At 30.9% G+C, this 23457-nt stretch overlaps 1 protein-coding gene across 3 annotated transcripts in view; it reads right to left on the minus strand.

The window, feature by feature from the left end:
• Nucleotides 1-6881: 6881 nt before the first annotated feature.
• The window catches only part of LOC107437450 (interference hedgehog), an 86768-nt gene continuing 70192 nt past the window's right edge, over nt 6882-23457 (minus strand). For all 3 annotated transcript variants that reach the window (XM_087157814.1, XM_087157812.1, XM_087157813.1), the window contains 5 exons: nt 21886-22098; nt 19550-19695; nt 13458-13548; nt 11110-11175; nt 6882-7412 (listed from right to left, as the gene is read on the minus strand). In XM_087157814.1, coding sequence (XP_087013940.1) covers nt 7372-7412; nt 11110-11175; nt 13458-13548; nt 19550-19695; nt 21886-22098 — 557 coding nt within the window. In that variant the 3' untranslated portion in view covers nt 6882-7371. The remainder of the gene's footprint in view (nt 7413-11109; nt 11176-13457; nt 13549-19549; nt 19696-21885; nt 22099-23457) is intronic.

Genomic DNA, 23457 nt, shown 5'->3' on the forward strand with positions numbered 1-23457 from the left:
CATGAAGTGCCAAAATAGATTTTGTTATGTAACCGGAAGGAAGTTCTTTAAGTTATATATTCGTGGAAGCAACGTGTGAGTCGTGGTGTGGCTGTTACAACATTAAAAAGATGTTTGTAGATTCGGTGGTTAGGGGTTCGGTCCTGGTCACGGATTAATTAACTTTATTTTTTAAAAATTTTTTTTTGATATTTCAACGTGAATAGAGTGTTATATATATAAAAATAATTATTTTTCTCTGGGAAAGAGGGAATATTAGCTAAAAAACGAATAAATATCGACTCTGGAGCTACGCACACAACTCACTCCGTAACTCCCTTTAATATTAATTTATAATTTTCAAAATCTGCCAGAAATTAGAGTTTTATATATCAAACAATCGTACCAAAGTGAATTTTTATACACTATTTAGGGGGCACATGAAGTGCCAAAATAGATTTTGTTAATTAACCGGAAGGAAGTTCTTTAAGCTCTATATTCGTTGAAGCAACGTGTGAGTCGTGGTGTGGTCGTTAGCGCCATGGGTAAAGAAGTTTGTAGACTCGGTGGTCAGGGGTTCGGTCCTAGTAACGGATTAATTTTATATTTTTTTTTCTATTTACTTTTTTAAAATTTATTTTTCGATATTTCAACGTGAATAAAGTGTTATATATATAAAAATAATTATTTTTCTTTGGGAAAGAGGGAATATTAGCCAAAAAACGAATAAATATCGACTAAGGAGCTACGCACACGACGCACTCCGTAACTCCCTTTAATATTAACTTATAATTTTCAAACTCTGCCAGAAATTACAGTTGTATATACTAAATAACTAACCAAAGGAAATTTGTATACACTAATTAGGCGGCATATAATGGGCCAAAATAGATTTTGTTAATTAACCGGAAGGAAGTTCTTGAAGCTATATATTCGTGGAAGCAACGTGTGAGTCGTGGTGTGGTTGTTAGCTCAATGAGTAAAGAAGTTTGTAGACTCGGTGGTCAGGGATTCGGTCCTAGTCACGGATTAATTTTTAATTTTTTTAAATCTCTAATAGAGAAAAAAAAATTGATAATGTTTAGTTAGTCCCCATAATTAGCAAAAATTTGAGAGATTTTTCGATTCGATTACAGAGGGCGGAAAATGAAGTCTGAAATTGAGAATCTCTTGCAAAATGCAGCAGGGTTACACATGAGAGTCAAAAATCCTTACCACTGAATCCTTCTCAGTATACGTAAGTATTTCATCAAACATGTAAAACAAATGGTGTTTTTATACACTACAGACCGGCGGTACGCCGAAATACAGGGTGTTTCATATTGAATGGGACAAAAAGAATAGTGCAGTGTGACTGCCGTAATGGATTTATGCAGCCGAAACAAATTTATTCTGCAACTGCAATTATACACGTTTTATTTGGCAACAGGGAAAAATCATCGAATGACGAACTCGCCGCTAGAGGCGCTGTTAAACAAAAATCATCCATGCAGGAGAAAGTGTACTGCGTTTTCGAATAAGCCAAAACTTCCTCGGTAACTGTTGTGCAAAGACATTTTTGCACGAAATTTAATAAAGAACCACCGCATTGGCATATCATAAGCAGGTGGGTGAAGCAGTTCCTAGATACTGGCTGCTTATGCAAGAACAAAAGCCCAGGTCGAAAAGAAACTCCATCACAGGGGATATGCTATCACGAGTGTGGTAGGAAGCTTGATTACCGTGTAGACATTTGTCGTGTCACCGGAGGAGCACATATTGAACACTTGTAGAAACTTAAATAAATGTAGTTTTTAAGTAAATTTAAATTTTCTAAATACAGTGGAACATCGTTTATACGATGCCGAAGGGACCACCGAAAAACGTCGTATAATCGATTTTTACTTCTAAAACTGAAACTTACTCTGTTTTCAGTTAATTTTAATGTTTAACGTGTTGATTTACATAAATTTCTAAATTAGACAAAGCAAAACAAACAAATAACCAAAGAAGAATAATTGCAGTGAGCAATTTGAATGTATGTTAGCTTTAATTATATTTTCTTGCTATTAGTCTCTACAATGCTTTGAATAGCGAATTGAACTTATTGCTTTCTACTTGTATGATGCAATTGTAGATTTCTAATCACGGCTGAAGTGCACTTGTGCAATTTGCAGGAAAAAAGAGAGCTTTAACATTTTCCAAAATAATTAGTATCGATGGGTGCGCTGGACATTGGTTGATGAATAGCAAAATTTCTCGTTTTTACCTCTTCATAACATTGTTTAGTTTTTTCAGTCATCTAGTAAAAATTACGGTCGTCATTCAAGCATTCTTGTTGGCACCCTTTTCTGTATCATTCATGTTGGCAAGTTAAGCCCTTTTTCAAAATACCCAAGAAAAAAATTAAATAAACGTGAACTAAATCTAAAAACCGACGTATAACCGATTCTGTGCGTCGTGTAAACGATATATTTTTACATTAAAATGAATAGGAATGATTTGGGACCACACTAAAACGTCGTATAAACGATGCTCCACTGTATATCAATTATAACGTTTACAATCATGTTTTCTTTTTGTCCCATTCAATATGAAAAACCCTGTAGATTGGGGTTGAGTTAATTGTGAAAACGTTGAATAGGAAAATGTCTTTTTGCATAATTTGTGGCAAAAATCAAAAAGCACATTTAAGGGCTTTTAAAAAACGAAAATAAGAACCTTTAAAAGTTTTTAAAAAAGTTACGCACCCTGTCTACAAGTAAAATAATTGATGGCGACCTTTTTCAAGTTTAGGGGTAAAAATCGATCGGAAATAGTAACTCGAAAGTCTTGCGAAGAATTTTAGCCCCTAGCGCTATTTGTGCTTAGCTTTATATGGTTAACTATCCTTAAATTTACGGGTAGTTTTACCATTCATAAGAGATTTTTGTAATTTATAAATTCTAATAGGTCTTGAGACTAAAACAAACTAAAAAAAAATAAATGTCACAGTTTAAATAAAGTGTAAGATTAGTCATGATTAGAATATTAAGAAAAAGGGCTTTAAATCTATTAAGGAATGTTACTAAGAAATGAAAAGCTTCAAATTTATTATTATAAATGAGGCTTAGTTCAAAAATAACTTCAGAAAACAATAAGTAAAAAATGCATTTTAAGAAATAATTTATATTTTTAGAAATTTCCTCAATTTTATAAAATACACAAAAACTTTGATTTCAAAAATCATAATTTATAAATGAGAATCCAATAAGTTTGTCAGCTTTGTATATGCTAGTGCAATAAAAGAAATGGCTTTTTCTTCCATGTAAACTAAAAAAAAATAGCAAGACATTTTATACAGTAGGGAACCGATTATCCGGAACGATCGGGACCATCGCTATTCCGGATAACTGATTTTTCCAGTTGTCTGAATCGCTGTAAAAAGCCGTTTTTTTTATTGTTAAACCCAACTAAAAAAAAAACTTTTTGGAAATAATTTTAAAAAGAAGAAAAAACGATGAAGTAATACACTAATGATTATTTCCGAAATGATGGTAAGGTAAACATCTTTCAAAAAAGAAAGAAAAATACTAAAATCTTATGAGGAAAAAAAAAATTCTTGAAAAAAATGGCGGGAAAATTTATCGAATTTCATTCCGGTTTTCTGATTTCCGGATAACGGGTTTTGTACTGTACAATCAAATTTGTGTAAGTGGTAATAATTTTAAAATGAAAAAACTATTTTGAGTGATTTTTAACTTTATTTACAAAAATATAGTTCTTTTGTATACACAGTAAAAATTATTATCTAGAAACACATGCTAAAACATATGTTCTAAAGTTTGTTGATACACAGCACGTCGAGGAACAGCTACCATAAGCAAAAAACTTTTAATACAAATTATATAAATAATTTTAAAATATCACTATTCGAAATAATTACAAAAACATGGCTTGACAATTATTTACAGAAAAACAACTAACAACTGATTTTATTATAACATAAAAGATGATTTGGCAAAACCAATGAGCAATGACAATTGAATGGCACAACAAAATAAAAATGCATTTTAAGTACGAAGTCGTTTCAGACAATATAAGTCTTGAGTTGTGCTGATTGATACATGTATATATTTTTTTTTTGCCAGTAAAGAGATCATTTTGTTCATATCCTTACACAGCAAATACTTGATACATTAAAAACACTTACACAAGTAAAAGAGCACTTCATCCAAGTTTTATTTTATTCATATATAAAAGAGGAAAAAAAAAAAAGATATATATTTTTTTAGCAGATTTATCTCCATTAATTATCTTTATACTGTAGAAAAATATTTCTAGAAATTCAACTCTTTAAAAGTGCATTATACTCTTTAAAAGTGCATATATTCCTTAACAAGATATCTTATTTTCATTTCATAATTTTTTTTTTTTTTTTAAATCTCAGAGATTTTATGCTTGGAAATCATAGATATTTCTTTTATCATTATTTTGGAAGCATTATTTTTGGAAAAAAAAAAAAACAAGAAAATTTTTCTGATAAAAAAATTTTTGTACAAAAATAATCTTTAAAATTTGAAAGTGACACAAGATCTAAATCTTAATTGCTGAATTTCTCAAATTTTAAGATATGTTTTTATCAACTTACAAGCTTTGCTGTTTACTTTTAAAAAAACAAAGTCTTAAAAAAAAGTAGTTTTCCTTTTTAAAGCATTGCTTTTAAATGAGGCAAACCAAAACAATTTTTTCGTCATTTATAATTGTACAGAAGTAATCTGTAAAATTTGAAAACAGACAAAGGTATAACAAAGGTACATTTTTTTTAAAAATCAATTTACAAACTTAGTTGTTTACTTTTTCAGTAAAGAAAACATAGCAAATTTAAATACATTCAACTTATGACAACTTACATCTGATTAGAAGATATTAAAACAAAAAATATAATTTTGAGAAATATTTTCAACCAAGCATAATTACAGGCTAATTGAAAAGTCCAGCTTCACAATAAGTCTTTATTGTAGGCTAATTACAAACTGCCCAAAAGAAATCGGGCTAATTGAGCAATTAATATGCATTGAAGTTACCATTTAAAAAGTAGTTGCTTCAGTAACCACTAACGTCATAGTCTTAATACAAATCAAATTCTCAGAAATAAATAGTCGTCTAAACAGGATCAACTGATAAAAGAAAAGTAGTACACAAGGTTAAAAAAACTCTAAAAGTGGAAAATATACAGGCATAGCTGCCAACAAGGATAGGGAAAAAATCCAGTAGATTTTACGAAATAATATAAATTTCATGATAATAGTTGCATAATATACTAAATATTCTACACATAGGGAATTTTAAGGATTTTTATAGTCATAAAAATAGAGAAAACGGCAATATTTTCCAGTTATGATGGACATTAAACATGCTTGAAATGTTATGTATTGTGTTTACTCATAATTTTGAATATTCACAGGCATTTAATTTATCAAAGACAGTTAAAAGATTTTTTTAAAATTAATTTTAAAAGAGAGCTATGAATAAAAAGTAAACTGAACATTTGAGAACAAAAAAAAAAGTTTTGAACTGATTTCTATAAATGAGCGCTTCATTATGTATTAGTAATGCATAAATATTCAAGCAATAATCTGTTAAAAAATTTTATTTCTATAGGGATTTTTTTAGGAAATTTAATCAATTTTAGGGAATTTCCTGAAACCAATAGATCAAGAGAAACTGGCAAAATCCAGTAGAGTTGGCAGCTATGTCATTCAACACGGGGCTGAGTAGTATCATTCTACAACCTGCTGCCTTTTTTCTCCTTTTGGTAAAAAAAAAAAAAAAACTTAGTCTCATATGCTTTTCAATCCTTATATATATAAAACAAATGGTGGTCCACTTGTTTTTTTTAATCGCACTTTCAGTAATTGCTAGGTCTAGTATCAAATTTTGATATTTTTTATACAATGTCATCACAAACATGTAAATTTTGAAATTCGTCGTGACTTTTTTAAGAATTTGATTCTCAACTATTTCATTGTCAGTACACATGGATTTTTGATTTTGCATACGGCAACAGCAATTTTTTAAGGTATCTGCCTTTTTGCAAAATTAGTCTCCACTTTTCTGAAAATAGTTGCTACATTAACTATAGCCAGTCATCCCAATGCCCTCCTCTGAAGATTTCTCCACAACGACTTCTGATTTATCTTTAATTTCCAATTATTTTCATTAACTGAAAGAAAATCAGACTCCGCTGAATCAGCCCATCTTAACTGCGACCTTCCCCGATAATAGCAAAAATAGTGATCTCAGTCGCCTTGCCTCAATTGTAGTAGCAAGTAATTGCAATTTAGTTGTCAATAAAGGCCCTGCAAAATATTTGTATAAAAGGTCAGAAGACTTTTCCAAATAGCCTGGCATATTGTAAAATGGTACCAACTCTTTGCAAAGTTTAATTAACCTGAGACATACATAAGCAAAAAATATCCATTTTTAAAATTTGACTATGAGTCATTTTCCTTTATAATCCATCTTTAATGCATATTTTAAATCCTGAGGTGCTATTAAAATATTTTCACTAAAAAAAATTTCTTTATTAAATTTAAACCATCACATGTGTCAACATCAGTAGGATGACACATAGGAAGGTTTTTGCAATAGATCAATATTTCCTGTATTAATTATAGAAAGTATAAACTTTTCATTCAATACAAAAAAGGAAGAAAAGCTAAGTCTAGAAAGTTTAGAAACTAGCTAAAAATGCAAACTTTTTCTTTCAATAAAATTATCTTTTAAAATCCATGTCCTAAATTAATAATTAGGAAATCAAAATTATCATGATAAAACAAACATTGTGATTTATCTTTCATATCCACAATGAATTTTTAAAAAAGCAGTTTAATTTTGTAATGTCTTTTAAGAAATAAATTTTCTTAAAGTTTTTTCTCCACTTTTTTTTAGAAAATAAGAAAAGAACTTTTTACTGTAAAAAAGTTAATCAATAAAAAACTTTTAAACAATTGAAAATGAATGCGCATATTTTGTAATAGTATATTAACATTTATTTAAAAAAAAATAATAGAAACGTAAACAAAAATGTTAATTGTAAATTGTAGCAAACATTAAGAAAAAGCCGACAACCACCATGTTGCAAGAGAGATTCAAAGAAATTAATATGTATTTCATCCAACAACAAAAACATATCATAAAAACAATTTCAACAATTACTTACAAAGTATTTACAAATAGCTAAAATTTCTTTCCGTAAAAATGTACATGAAATATAATCTGTAACATTCATATCCAAAGAAAAAAAAAATATAGTTTTTATGAATATTTATGCAGTTCACATGAAGATGAAAGGAGTGACAACATTCAAGACGTCAAATGTTTAAAAATTCGTTCTTTTTTAAGCTAGAGAGATAAGTGATCACAGATATTTCAAACGTCAGCTGGAGATTCTGAACACATTTCGATGTTACCTAAAACAGCAAAAAATTTAATAAATTTTTAAACTAATACTGCACATTCTGTTGTAAAGTAGACTGCTGAAAAATTTCTAAAATTAAAAAGTCCTGCAGTGGATTGATTGCAAAGAGTAGGACATCGAAGTCAAGCAACACTGGCTGCGGTCAGTGAGCAGGTTGGTGACTACTTTGACCAGCCTGAGTAGGGACTGAGGGTGTGCGGTATCGATCCTCGTTAAACTGCTTGACCATAAAGCGCTAGACTTCATGCGCAGGTCGTTGGGCATGCCTTCGAATCATCCTCTGGGAATCATATACAAATCTTTTGCAGCAGTGTACACAATGAGTAAAACAATGTTTCACTAACAGGGTGACCACAAACACACAGAAAATAAAAATCTTAATCAAATTTTTCTGATTTTTGTAACAGGTGACATAATTGCTATTATTTATTTTTCAGTTAAGCCTCAAGCTTGAATGAAGTATTTTGCAAAAATTGTTTTGTTTCTATTACAATTGAAAACAAAACCTTAAAAAAAAGCTACAGAAAAAATTATTTTTTTAATATATATATAGAAGTTATAGGTACCTAAAACTCAAAGTAATAGATTTTTTCTAACTTTTTGGGTATTTTAATTAAATTACCTATTTTTCGGAAATTGATTATAGTCTATTTTTTTCTGGCCACAATGTTCATCTTTTTGATTCATTCTTCATTTTCACCATTCTGTTTATATCAATAGCGTTTTTGTCATCAATCGTAATATAGATTTCTACATAGATTTAAAAATGTCTAGGTTTTAGTTTTAATAAGACATTAGGTTACCCTGAATTTTGACTCACAAGCCATGATTTCACCCTAAATCAACAGAGTTTTCACTGAGCAAATTTTCAAAGGGTTTTTTAAAATTTCGATGTTTTAATAATACAATATTACACTTTGAAACACGCATTTTAACTCACTTTTTGGACATGAAAGAAAAATACATGAATTTTTCATACTTTTGTGAAATGTCACTGTAGTTTTAAAACCTTAGATATCACTTTTGTCGAATCCAAATTTTGATATATAAGTGGAAATTTAATAAAAAATCATGCAGAACGTAGAAATAGGGAAAAAAATCACAAAAAATAATAATAATAAATAAATAAAGAAGAAGATTTAGATTCCTATCCCTGTTAGTTTTTTTTATAGACCATTTGTACTTTCAGGGTTCCCACTCTATGATGAGATTGAAATTCAAGGACTTTCCAGGACTTTTCAAGGACCTCAACAAAATTTTCAAGGACCTTAATCTAAGACCAATTTTAAAAACTATTCTCTTCTATTTTACTAGAAGCAACACTGCTTGTTGTGGCAATAATTAATTTCAAATGTAATACCTAAATGCTTTGCCTAAATAGAGAGAAGAGAGTATATGTATTATGGACTAAAATTTATATTTTTTTAAAAACAACCCTACTGGTTTTACATATTAATTCACAAAATCATTTTCAGCACAATCTATAACAAATGGTAATGAGGTGTTAATGATGAAATCCTTTAATCCTGTATATTTCCATGTGAAGGCTGCATGAAAGACAGAGCTAAATCTTAGGTATTTCATATTCCATGACTATTCCATAACCCCCCTCCTCTCCTCTATTAAACATCATTTCTGAAATTATTCATCCCTAATTTACACAACCTTCTCTAAATGTTATGCAGCAACAATTCTTTCTGAAAATAAAAATTAGAAGGAACATATCCCTTTTTCACCATGTTTAAAAGCATTATTCGTTATGTGTAATCCCCAACTGCCAATGAATATGACCTGGTGGGAATATTTCTCTTTTAATTCCCACTGAAGCTTCTAATAGAATTTCCAATTGACATAGGGTCCATCCATGGATAATTGAAGTATTTTAGAGAGCTTTTAACCATCATCTATGCATTTGTAAAAAGAGGACAAAATATTTTCTGCAGTTCCATGACCCATAAATTGGGAGGTAAGATACTTAGTGCAAACTTTATTATCAATTCCTTACCATAATGTCCATCTGCTCAGATTGTAGAGACTGATTTAACGTCTCATCAAAGAGTACAGTGTAGCAATCAATATTCTTCAGCTCATTTATAAGAATCCCTTTGAAGTATAGTGCCAATCCAAAGGAGCCCAAATAGGCTCACTTTGTGGCACTACAAAAAAATTGTCTCGCTATACAGCTATTAGCAAACATTTTGGAGAACAATTTATTAATCCCTTCACTGGAGTTACATGAATAATTACTAGTGATGCACTTCAGACTCCAGAGAATTTCAGCATCAAGAACATTTCTTTTGACCAGATAAGAAGACAATGTTACCTCGGCCACTAAAGTTTCTGTTTCACATGGGGCACACGATGTTGAAGGAGTATTTACACCAGATGAATTAGATGTTGATGTCTTTGGAAAAAGAGAACTCAGGGCATGAGACTGCTTTTTTGTTTTACCTTTCTTTCATGTGTGATTTCAGAGCAGATTTTTCCATTTTTGCGATATCGATCTCCTTCATGCATAATCGGCACTTGGCTCGGAACTTCTTTTCGGGCATCGATAAAATTCATTCTTTATAAGCTTGATTATCCATCCATTGGGGATTAAAATAGCACTTCCCAGGCATAACTAGTCTAAACTACATAACACAAATACGAAGCCGTGCCTTTGCGAATATGCTTTACAATAAAGTTTTGAAATGACGCAAACGTAAGGACAAGTGCGGATGGTAAAACGGCAAATTTATTGAAAACTACAAGGTACATATTGTTACGAAATTCGAGAGTATTCCAGTTTCGATAAGAAAAAGAAGATCTAAGCATATGCGACAGAAGATGAAGTGGAGTCTCGCCCTGAAAGCATTGATTGTCTGCTGTGCTCTGCGCGCTTGACAGACACCAAGACGCTAGGCCTTGTTAGAAACGGTGGCGTTAAAAACCACGTGAGAGAGCTCGGGAACAAAACAGAAAGAACGAGAAAGATCTGCGGGTGTTTTATAAAAAGGGCCGCCAGCAGTATTGGACAAATTCAAGGACCTATCAAGTTTTTCATGGACCTAAGACGTTTTTCAAGCACTTTCAAGGACCTAAATTTAGCAAAAAATAATTCAAGGACTTTCAAGGACTCTCAAGGACCGTGGGAACCCTGACTTTAAATTAGAAACAATTCTTTACATTGTATTAAATTTTACACTTTCTTGCTCTTCCCTTATAAGCTAGGGTAAACAAGTTAATCTGCACATCTCTTTTTTAACTCTGCCCTCCCCTTACGTTGGAGAACAAAAAATTGCAGCAAATTTATTTTTGGAAGCTAATCGGTATTAAATATACTAATTATTTTGTCCTGTAGAAAATGAGGACTAGAAAGTACTGGGTTCTACACTAATTGTTGATACAAAAATTAGTGAACTCCATTTCAAATCAAATTGTAGTCAGTCGAAAAGCACTGATTTCTTCCATAGAATTGATTGATTATTTACTTCATCAGTTAATAACTTATAATAAAATTATGTGCCATAGCAATCACAGTTTCTAATAATAACCACAGTCATATGCTAAAAAATCATTTTTCAAAGAATTTGGATGTAGTGATTATATTTATAGACAATTTGTTGCTGGGTTTGCTGACAGTTCTCTATCATTGGGTTTTACTACATAAAAAATATAATTAAGAGATAAAAAAAAACTATGCTTACTTGTCGATATCACAGAAGTTATTTTATCAATTTCACTATTGATGTTATTACGATCCCTTTCAACATCTGAAACACATATATAAAAATTCATACAGAAATGAGTTACACATTGTATACATTATGAACATAATTCATACATTAAGAATTACAAATGAATTTCACAAAATTTAGTTACAGCATATAATTAAAAGTAACTAATAATTCTTATTCTTGGAAATAGAATAGATATAGATAGGCAGAATAGATATTTCCCAAGAGATTATAGAGCCTAAATTAAAAAGGCTTTATTAATATTCATATAGAAATAGCATTATCAATTACAACATTAATTTCAAAATTTTTTAATTCATAGTTATTCTGATTAAAATAACTACACAACAGTCCTTGCAGTTTTTTTTTTTTTTTATCGACGATTTAATTCAAAGGATATAGGCATTTTATCTTTAAAAAAATATATATATACAGTCAAACCCCGCTATAGTGAACACGGTTTATAGTGAACTCCCGGATATAGTGAACGAAATGTTAGGTCCCGTGCCTTGCTATACACGTATAATGTTATTTTTTGTGGATATAGTGAACTAAAAGAGTGAGGAAGTTGGATATAATGAACTTTTTTCTGTCTTCAACTGATTTTTTTCTTCTTCTTTTTTGTAATAATTTTGAAATTTTTACTTTAAAATAAATATATACCGATTTTTAAAACCATCTATAGAGGGGAATTTAGCGATAAGCTTCTTTTATCTCACTTTCCCATCCCTAAAAAAACCAAGCAAATAGTGCACCTGTAAGGTGTCAGTGGGATCAATATGAATTTTCTGTCAGAATTGCTCATCAGCTAAAGATTACTAAATTTTTTTTTTTTGTAAGCAAGACGAAGAAGAGTAATGAAAAATAACACATTTTTCGCTACTAAATAATATTTTTCAGTCATTTATTTAAATAATGTGTAATAAAAGGGAGGAGTATGGGAACCATTAGTTAAATTGCCTGCGGAACGGATATAGTGAACTCCCGGTTATAGCGAACCAAAATTTCGGTCCCTTGAAGGTTCACTATAGCGGGGTTTGACTGTATATACATAGTTATTTTCTACTTTTTACCTCTGACTGCTTCTAAAATTTCTTGATTTGTTGGAAATGCTGTCTCATCCTTACTATCGATATGGCTAGTAGTAAGAATATTTGATTCGGAACGTTTTTTCCCCCCGATATTAGTATTATGGGAAACTTCTTTTCCTGTCGCTTTCCAGAAAAAAAATCTCTGACATCGCTAAATGTTGTCGATTTCCATCTTATTTCCTTTTTGGAATGCCGCCTTGAAAAATCAGTTCTCAAATTTGTTTTAACTATTGTGGCTTCACAATTGCAACAAATAACCTTTTTGCTAGACATGATTTTTTAAAAAAAAGAATCTCTTTACGCATGAAATTTTCCACATAAGTGCAAAAAATATAAAATGCTCTGTTCTCATAAAAAAACACAAAGCAAATTACTGCGCCAGCGATAGAGGCCGAAGTTGGCAAATTTCCAAAAATAGCGTAATAAAGGGGGAAAAATTCTCCCCTTTTTTGTGTTGGAGATTAACGGAGAATTACGAGCGCTTTCTCCTTCCGTGGTAAGCTAGAAAAAAAATATGTAAAACAATTCTGTAAGAATTTTTTTTTTGCAGAACCATTATTGCTTCTGCAGAAATTTTTTGTTTCTGTAGAAAATGTTTTTTTTTTTTTTTTTTGGCAAAACAGCTTCTGTTTCTGCAGAATTTTTTTGAGAACTTTTGTTTGTGGCAAACCAAAAATTTTTATTTCCCAAATAAAAAAAATCTTTCTGCCAGAATTCAGTTGCTTTCTGCGACAATGTCGCTGTGTCGCCGTGTTTCTGCCACGGGGCCTGGCAGAAATGTGCAATTAATCGAATGCAATACGTTTAACACGCATTACATCAAATTTTCTGATCCGGTAACCTTATAAAGCAATAAATTGTTCTCCCGGTCAGATGGCCAGATGTGGTAGAAATAGGCATAAGACAAGTATTATTATTCGGAAAAAAAAATACAATAATAACAATAGAATATTAACTGTATATAATTGTTAGAAAAAGTCATAAAGTCAATTGATAAGCACATTTTCGATGCATAAGTTCTTAAACGGTCATTTGACTGGTTATGGTATGATTAGTGTTAATAATTCTTATTTTAGGACATATAATAGATATTTGCCCAGAGACTAAAGAGCTTAAATTAAAAATGTCAGATATTATGAAAAGTTATTAATATGCTTGATTTAATAACCACTAATTGTTATTATAAACAGACACACAACTAACGAAGCAATCTTAAGCAAAACATACCATTTAACAAGGGCTCTTCTTGAGGGCCGGAGCTGATGTTGAACGTCTGAAGTCTAATAATTTCATTATTATTTGAAACAATATCCTCCAACTGAAAAGATATTTCATTTTAATTAATCTATTCAGCCTTCTCAATTAAAAAAAAAAAACACTTTAAATTTATTTAGTAAAATATTTCCTACTGTAAAAATTAAATAACCTTTCTTAACTAACAGTTATTCTGAAAAAATACAAATACGCTATTATATAACAGCAGGGTTGAGTTTTTGACGTCAAAAAGTGGTTTTTGACATGACAAGGGTATAATACTGGTTTAAGCCGTCAAAAACCCGTCAAAAATGTCAAAAACTAAAGTTTGCCAAAAAAATATATAAACTTCAAAACTACCAACAGTTGCCATGCATTATATGGAAATTTAATTATACTATAGGTAATCAGCAGGTTTTAAAATATTTTTTTATTAAAATTAAGGTAAAATAACAGATTTAAAATCTTAGAAATTTATATTCAAATGCATGTGCAGAAAAATTTTGCACAAATAATATAAATATTAGTTTAAATATAAATATTAGTTTAAATATTTATATTTTGAAAAAAAAAAAATTTCTTTTTGATATTTAAGAAAATTAAAAGTTTATTACCATGCATTTTTGACATAAAAGGAACATATAACTAATATTTATATTTAAAAGGAGCTTACAAGTTATGTTGTATAAATACAAACTTGATACAAGTGTATAAAATTTTTTTTAAATGTTAGACTGAATATCTTTATTATCCAGTATGTTAATTTGAATTTAAAAGTAGTTATATTTATGAATAATGATAAATATAATTCATATTGCTTATTATATTTATTTATAATTATTACACTTATCATTTTAAAACAATTTTTATCTCTTAATTTTTTTTTCTCCACTTGTATTAAGAATACAAATAATGTATATCTTGAAAGTAAGAAGTAATTATCAACAGCTGAATATTTAGATATTCAACAAAACTATATAGTATTCAGCAAAATGAAATTCACAAGTATTTGGATAAACAAAATTTTCAGCATAGTAAATGAATAGGCTGAATATACTGTAAATCGACATTAACTGCTCTGTGTATTTAACAGAAAGCACTTAAATTTGTATTGTCTTATGTTAACTATGAATTAAAAAAATTGAAGATTTAAAATTCAGAATTACTGATTTTTCTGAAAAACTAGCAACCAATCACAAAAGTCAAACTAAACAGAAGAACATTACAGTCACTGATCCATGAAATATTTAAACAAATTATTATGGAAATTTTTTAATTATCCTAATTAAATACATAATTTTAAAAATTAGAACATGCATCACACTACATAATCAAAATGAAAATGATGGAAGTAGAAATTTAATTCAAATTTCAATAGTCTAGTTCATTTGCTCCTCGCAGCATACGGTAGCACATAACTAGTTTTGAAAATTTTTCCACCACCAAACAAAGTATGTTGAAAGCAGTTCACTAATCTCCCTCCCCCCAGTTTGCTTTAGAAGAGCTAAAAATAGACAAAAATTCCCTGATTGTGAATGTTGCATGTGCCCAACTTGTTTAAAAGATTTTTCTTTAAAAGATGTCTAATGTACAAAACTGCTAATGTTTATCTTTAAAAATGTCTAATTTTTAGTATAATCTATATTATACACTAAATTTGGTTTTAAATAAATTTCTTAATAATATCACTGCAGATTTTCAATAACACATGAAAATGAAAACATAATATTACAAAAGATGTGAGCTTTCAAAAGTACAAGATTTTGGTTACTATTCAAAATATAAGTGTTTCTTTAAAATTTTAAATTTATTTTTTCTAGAACATATTTAGAAACACTATCCTTTATAAAAAATATATAAATTTTATGTATTAATTAAATTTCACATATAAATATAGGTTTTTGACATTTTCGACATATTTGACAGTGAGGTTTTTGACGTGACGGTTTAAACCATGGTTTAAACCGTCAAAAACTGTCACATGTCAAAAACCTGCCAACCCTGTATAACAGTTATTTTTTCCACCGACAGTAATGTAAAAAACATTTTAAGTTATAACTAGAGCCCGGAAGTTCAGGCAAAATGCCATAAATGCCCTTTTCTGCCTTTTTTAAACGTTTTCTTCTGAAAATGCCTTTTTCTTTCCTTTTGTTCATAAATGCCTATTTCTGTCTAATTTAAAAATTTTCTGCAAAGCTTTTTGTGCTTTTGACCGAGCATAAACGCAAAATGACGAAATTTTGAAGTACAGAAATGGTTGACTGTCATCCGACGTATTGTAATGCATTTATGGAGAATAGGACTTTATTCCTTTTGTCTTATTAATATTTTCTCTCCGTCTCTTCGTGGCGTCACCTTCGCCCGATGCGCTTTGCAAGGAGAGAGAGAGAAAGGGAGTGAAAAGATAGGAGTTATTTTTACTTACAGTCAATAGAATTTATTCTTACTTACGGCCCATATAGCCCCATATAGCATACACCATCGAATAACTCGTATGCTCTCTTATCTACAAAACGAATTCACCAAGCTGGTTGAGCACATTGTAGCAGGAGCACGAAAAAGTTTTCTAGTACTAGTTATTTCAAAAATGCCTAAAGTAAAAGCCTGTACAAGCAAAAAACTGGACAGTTTTGTGAAAGAGTTTGGGTCGGATGTGTTTTCTACTGATGGGAGCATTCTGTTTTGTAAGGCATGCGAGAAGTCAGTAAATTTTGAGAAGAAGTATTTTATATCTCAGCACTTGGAGACATCTAAGTATAAAACAGCAAAAGATAAAAAAGATGGGAAAACACCGACTCTGATTCCCACCTGTTTTCAATTATCTTCTCGCAAATCGGAATTTGCAATGGATTTATGCAGATCATTTGTAGATGCCGGCATTCCGCTGTGGAAACTTGAAAATAAAAGCATACGAGCTTTTTTGAAAAAATATACGAATCAAAGTGTGCCCTGTGAATCAACTTTAAGGAAAACTTATTTAGATGACTGGTACACCGAAGTTCTTAAAACTATTCAAAATGAAATCGGAACGAAAAACATATGGCTATCTATAGATGAAACGACAGATGTAACTGGACGATATATTGCGAATGTTATTGTTGGTGTTATGGGCCCATTTGAAAAACATAAAATCTTTTTGTTGACATCTGAACAGTCGCAAAAGACTAACAGTACTACAATTGCACAGTTGTTCACTAATGCACTGGCTTTACTTTGGCCAAATGGTACTGAGCATGAAAGAGTGCTATTATTTCTTACAGATGCAGCCTCCTACATGAAAAAAGCTGGAAATGCCTTAAAAGTTTTATTTCCTAATATGATCCATCTAACGTGCCTTGCTCATGCATTGCGCAGGATAGCAGAGGAAGTAAGAGGTCTCTATCCTGAGGTAGACTTGCTTGTTTCTAGTGTGAAAAAAGTATTTGTGAAAGCCCCTTCAAGAGTTCAAAGAAATTGCACCAGACATTCAATTACCTCCTAAACCGATCCTTACGAGATGGGGAACATGGATTTCAGCAGTCTCATACTACTGCACAAATTTTGAGGAAGTTACTCGAGTCCTTACCAGCTTTTCGGATGAAGAGGCAATATCCATAAGAAAAAGTAAAAATCTGCCTAACCGTTCTAAAATAAAAAATGAACTGACTTTTATTTCAACTTATTTTGGGAAGCTCCCTGGAGCTATTGAACACATGGAAAAAAGAAATATGTCTTTGTCCGAGTCACTAAAGATTTTCTACGACACTATTGAAGAACTAATGTCTGCCAGCTGGTGACAGAATAAGGAAGAAATGTGAAAACGTCATCTCTGCAAATACAGACTTTGCATCAAGGACATTGCAAAAGTAATTTCTGGTGATAGTACAGTTGAACTTACCATATCTCCTACCATGGCAAGTTGTTTTAGGTACGCGCCCATAACCTCTGTCGAAGTAGAAAGATCCTTCTCTTTGTTTAAAACTATATTGACTGACAGGAGACAAAATTTCTCTTTCGAAAATTTGAAAAAGCATCTAGTTGTGATGTGCAACAACAACCAATCATCAGAATAAATCTGCATACAATATTATTGTAAGTACGGGTTTTCAATTTTTATTTCGCACCTACGCAGTTGAGGTTTTTTTTTGTGTGCAATTAAGTTCACTTCTTTTGTACTATTGCTACGACAGTCGAGTGAAATGAATATGTAGGTATACCAGATACTTCTAGCAACTTTTTTTATACCTTGGATACCTATATGGGCTTTTAGGCATTACCAACTACCATTTTGCTCCAATTTTAAGTGCCTTTTTTAAGTGCCTATTTCAAGCTTTTTAAATGCCTTTTTGCCTGCCTATTTTTGCATTTTTTATTGCCTGAAATTCCGGGCTTTAGTTATAACTGTTATGGGTTATTTAACCTTGAAACAAAAAACAATTATTTCATATTCAAGGGTATTTTTCTAACCTAACTACAGAAAGCCTGTCAGTGCTATTTTTACTGTGGACATATACCGAAAAATACTTAAGTAAAATATGCACTAATTTTTACTACAGTGCAACCTCGAAAATCCGGACTGCTGGGGGGTTTGAAAGGTACGGATTTCCGAAATTTTTGGATTTTCCGATTTCGCGATTAATCACGCATGTGTAGACCTCCGACGTCAATTTTAACATAAATAAACTCCTTAAATAATAAATAAAAGACATTAAAAATCAAACTTTCGTCATTTTCCCCCGCAATCGATCGTTTAGATAACATAATATTAGCAATTAAAACTAAAAATATAGGTTTAAAACGCGAGCTGAATTTCATCTTATAACTGAAACAGATGCTTCTAGACTAGACTGTACCAGCTGATACTAATCCTTTTTTTGTTGGGGGATGAAAGAACTTGTCCTCGCCTTCTAAGCTTCAAGGTTAAGAAAGAACCAGTTTTCTTTCTGTCACAAGGGGGAAAAAACAAGGAGATGGAAGAATTCCTCCTTCTGAGGGGATTCCCCTTCAGGAGAAGGGGGATTCCCTTTTATATTCTTTGTTATCTATACAGAACTGATAAGAATGACTGGAATTTCCTTATCAGCTATGAGCTTTCATTCACACCTCACCTCTACCTTTTTATCTACTGCTTCATTGTTGGAGAAGAGTTGTGGTTTTGCATTAAAATTTTTATTTTAAGTAATTTTTTAAAAAAAATTTTCTGAGGAACTGGACGTATGAGTCCGGATTTTAGAGATTTCCGTATTTCGGAAGTCCGGATTTTCGAGGTCGTACTGTACATTATTATTGTAGGAAAAAGTAAAGAGAGTTTATAAAGTGTCAATAAAAATTTGAAGCTAAAGAACGTAGGCTACAGAATAACCTAAGCCACAGAAATTAATCCTGGTTTCTGTAGCTCAAGTACAAAAACTGAGAATACTTTTTTAACTACAGTACAGTAGTTATGAATTTCTTTTTATATGTAATATTAAGAGTAAAGAATATTATTTTTGGATGACAATTTTTGTATGCATTACATGTTACATTCTTTAAAACACATATACAGTAGCCCATGTTTATAGGTTAGAAAACAGTAAAAAAATAAGAATAAAATAACAAACTATCATGAAAAAATTTGTATTGCTCATTTTTTTTATGTCCCAATACTTATTCAGGAAAATTATCAATTCATGTAAGTTTCACAAATCAATCATACTTTTGTATCAGAAATGTTACTGAATACTTTTTAATACAAATATACAGTTATTATACTGAAATATGTTTATGAGTCTTTTTTTTTTTAAATTACTTTTCCATTGTGAAATGTTAACTAGTTTTCATACATTTAAAAAAATTTACAATAGAAAATTTACGGTACTGTGGATATTTTTCAACATCCTTAAAAACATTAAAAAAATAGGTAAATAATTAAAAAGAGAAGAAAGTGATAAAAAAAAGAGGAAAATCCCAAATCTATTGAACAGTCTCATCACAACTTGCCTCCACTAAATATGGTAAGTTAATTTCAGCAATATGAAACTAATATTGTACAGCAACAGCAAATACTTAAATAACAAAATATGGACTCTTATAGTTTCTTTACTTACTTCTTCGGGTTTTTCTGAACTATCTAAATCAACATGAGACAGAGGATTTATATTGATGTTGACCTTATTTCCCACGGATATGTACCCATTTGAAGTGACACGGCCATTTACAATTTTAAGAGGTTCTTCTCTGTTTTTACTATTATCTGTAAAGGTTGAAAATAACAATCAATGTATTGCAATTATATTTAGTTTTAAAAGTCATACAAATGTAGTACATATCACATAATCAAAAACACACAAAGATGCCAACTACTTTGCTTTCTGCAAAAGAATTTATAAAGTGGTAGAATTAATTTTAAATGCATAATTTATATTAAATTTGCTAACACCTTGAAATTCCTAGAAGGAGATAACTTATAGAAAGTGATATTTGATATGGATATTTGTATTACTTCTATGTTGTGGTGAGGACTGGGTCATATATCAATGTATCTCGAAACATCGATTTAACGTTTATGTCGCCACGCCCCTAAAGCCTCTTTCATTCGTGGTGAAGCATCAGAACTCACACTTAAGCTGCTGATCTAAAAACGCAAACGTGATTTTACGATAGAACAAGTGATAATTTTAGCATATACTATCGCTCTTATTACGCATAGCTAACTTCACTTTGATTTCATCTAGCTACGATGATGACGCTGATTTCTTCTAATCACGAAGATGATGTTCATTTTGTGATGTTGAATAGCAAAGAGAGAGTCGCCGTTTCATGCTAGGTTTAGTGTCAGAATCAGAAAACATAATGCACTGTTTCTTTTAGCAGTTTTTTCTTGGGATTTTACGTTTCTTGAAACTTATTTTCAATGGGACTTTTGCTACTTTGTGATTTCTGTTCATTATTTCACCGGTAAATAACATTCATTGTAAATTGCTTTGGTGCGACTTTTGATTTATAGCAATCCCAGTTCATTATTTTGTCACTTTTTTATGGGGATTCAACGTTTCTTGTAGATCACATTTAAAGAATCCCTTTGTCACTCTGTTCGTGAGAATATGCTATATTTGTCTATGAGTTTAATATGTTTTTAAAATAAATCGTTTACTATGGAAACTTCGTCTTTTATTTGTCTTGTTGACATACAGATACAATGATAATCTTGCGACAATTTTGGCTGTCACCATTTCTGTTTGGCGCAGTTGTTCTGTGAGGTTTAAGAGATGCTTGGTAAAAGATTTAAAAAAAATTTGCTTTATTAATTTTCAAAATTCCGTCGGTCCTATACTACGCGTTGGACATCAGCCTCTAATGGGTCGGAGCGAGCGAAATGCAGATATATTAAGTGTGATGAGCGTACACTGTTCAAATGACACAGTAGAAGATTATATTTAGTCAAGTAGTAAAAGGCAATATTTAATGTATCATGAATAATGTGAAGTAAGCACCGTTTGGGAATTGACGAAGTGAGTGGAAGTTTATTATAGTTCTTGTTTGCAAAAGTACATTCTAACAGAATTATCCAATGTTGGACAGATTCAGGCTCTAAGTAATACCATGGATCTCGGGCTCGAATTAAAATTCTAAGGGCTTGGGCAGTTCGGACCTCCAAAAGTGAGCCTTAACTCATGTCTGATACATATGGGTAGTTTTGATGGCTCCCAAGGTTGAATTCAACACCACCAGTTTTTCAAACATCAGTGTGGGTGACGCCTTAACTAACTGTGCAACCAGAGTGGAAACACTGTGAAAATCAACTCATCTCTAATACACATGGGTAGTTTTGATGACTTCCAAGGTTGAATTCAACCTTGCCTTAACTAACTGTGCAACCAGAGTGAAAAAATTGTGAAAATCTTCTGACTTAGTAAGTTTATGAAATTTCTATATATAATATTCAATTTTAAATATAATTTATTATTATTAGATTTAAAACTACATAAACTATAAAATTTCATACATTGATTCTTCAGGTTTTTCAATTTAAGAATTTTTTTCTTCCTTTCGTATATTACTTCATCCTTTAGGAAACAAAATACAGCCTACCAGCAAATAAATTACAAAAAAAATATTTTAAACATTTTCTCCAATCTACAGCATGGTTAAAAAATTTGATTTAACAAATAACTGAGTGAAATATAATTTTATTAATTTTTTTTTTTAATGGCAGGCACTTGGGTCTATTATTCATTGGCCTCATAAATGCCAGAATTGCTCCTCTCTTATCGTTACCCAGAAGGCACTTGTAGCAAAGCGTCATGAACATCATACAACCGCAAACCTGTTTATAGGACAACCACTAGCCCGTAGTCCAGTACAGTGACCACTAGGCCAGTGATCAGCAAATAAATATAAAATTTAATATGGATTATAATGAAGCAAATATGAATTGGCTCACCACAGTTTTGAGAGTTGCTTTGCTTCTGGCGACTAACTCTGACAATACAAATGCAGATCACTATAACTGAAACACCAATAACTACACCCAATATGATGTACAATAAATCATAGTCAGAATTTTTAGAAGATATCGATTCTGTTATTGATGGGATTTCGTCATTGTAGTAAGTCTTACTGTTTCTATTTCGAGTGGCCGGAATCTCTTTTGATTCTGTAAAGGGAAAAATCATAAAAATTAATTAGGAAAACAGTATGTACAGTTTAATTCCTTTAAAAAAAATTAGTTATTTTTTTTCCAGCACAGTGAGTTTTCTAGCAACAATCTTACCTTGGCCCCAGTTCGGCTTAAAATTAGCTTAAGAACATACATCGGTCCTATAAGAACATGCATCGAGGGACCGAAATTGGGACACCTAGGTTTTATTATATTGTTCCTAGAATGGCCTATATAAGGCCTACATTGGCTAAATAATGGATATAAAATATCGGGCGAATCTGACAATTCAATATAGGATATCGATGTTGGTCGTAAAGTGGCTGTAAAATATCGGGTGAATTGGAAGACTCTACATAGGGCCAATATCAGAAAAACAACGGCCCTTTGGACCCTTTTTGAGCCAAGGTTTATAACTAATGGCCCAATGAGGACCCAAGTTATTTTGCTGCTAGGGTTGTTAAACTTTATAACAGTAGTTCCCAATCTTTTCCTATTGTGGAACCCATAATTATATTAGCAATTGTAAACATATTTTCCAAAGAAAATTAGAAATCATTTTGAAACATTTAATATGAGGAATTAATTATTATTTTTATCGTTTTATCAATAATAGTCTTAAAACTATGTGTTATGTCAAACAACTGAATTCACAGGCTCAAAGCCTCTAACTCAGAATTTGTTTTTTGGTGTATACATAATCTGAAAATGAACAAAATAAGCCGAATTACGGCTTTCACTGAAATGAAATCAAAATTGAACAGTTATAAAGATTGATAATGGTTGTCAGAGAAACACATTTCCTTACGGTAGAATTTGTTTATTTCTTAATGAAAATTTTGGAAATGAGAAACTAATGCAAAAACTATTTTTTTATAGATATTTTACTAGAATAATTTTGTAAAAATAACCAAAATATGAAATAAATAATAAGTAGACACAAATATAAATACAAGTTTCCAGGGCTCGAAAAAACTCAGAAATTTTACCTGTCCCCGAGAACGGCTTGTCCAACAATGCACCCGTCCTCCGTTGAAACTAACCCGTCGCTTTTAAATAAATAAAAATATAATTTTCTCCTATTTATTACAAACATGTATATAAATTGCACAATGAATTAGTCGTTACTAGGATTACATTATACAGTAATACTAGGTTACTAATAGTAACCTAGTATTTCTTTTATGAAATAATTTAAATGACAAGGGTCAAGTTATCTGGAATGTCAAGTTATCCGAGGGTACTGCGTTTTTTAAATGAATCAAATATGACGTTTGCCAGTTCCACAATCAAGCCAATGATTTACAGAGGTTTCTGAACAGAAATCTGAAAGGGGTTTTCCATTTAGGTAGATGT

Source organism: Parasteatoda tepidariorum, chromosome 2 (assembly GCF_982258835.1).
Source record: "Parasteatoda tepidariorum strain Cologne lab strain chromosome 2, Ptep-v5.0, whole genome shotgun sequence".
NCBI classification, from domain to species: Eukaryota; Metazoa; Arthropoda; class Arachnida; order Araneae; family Theridiidae; genus Parasteatoda; species Parasteatoda tepidariorum.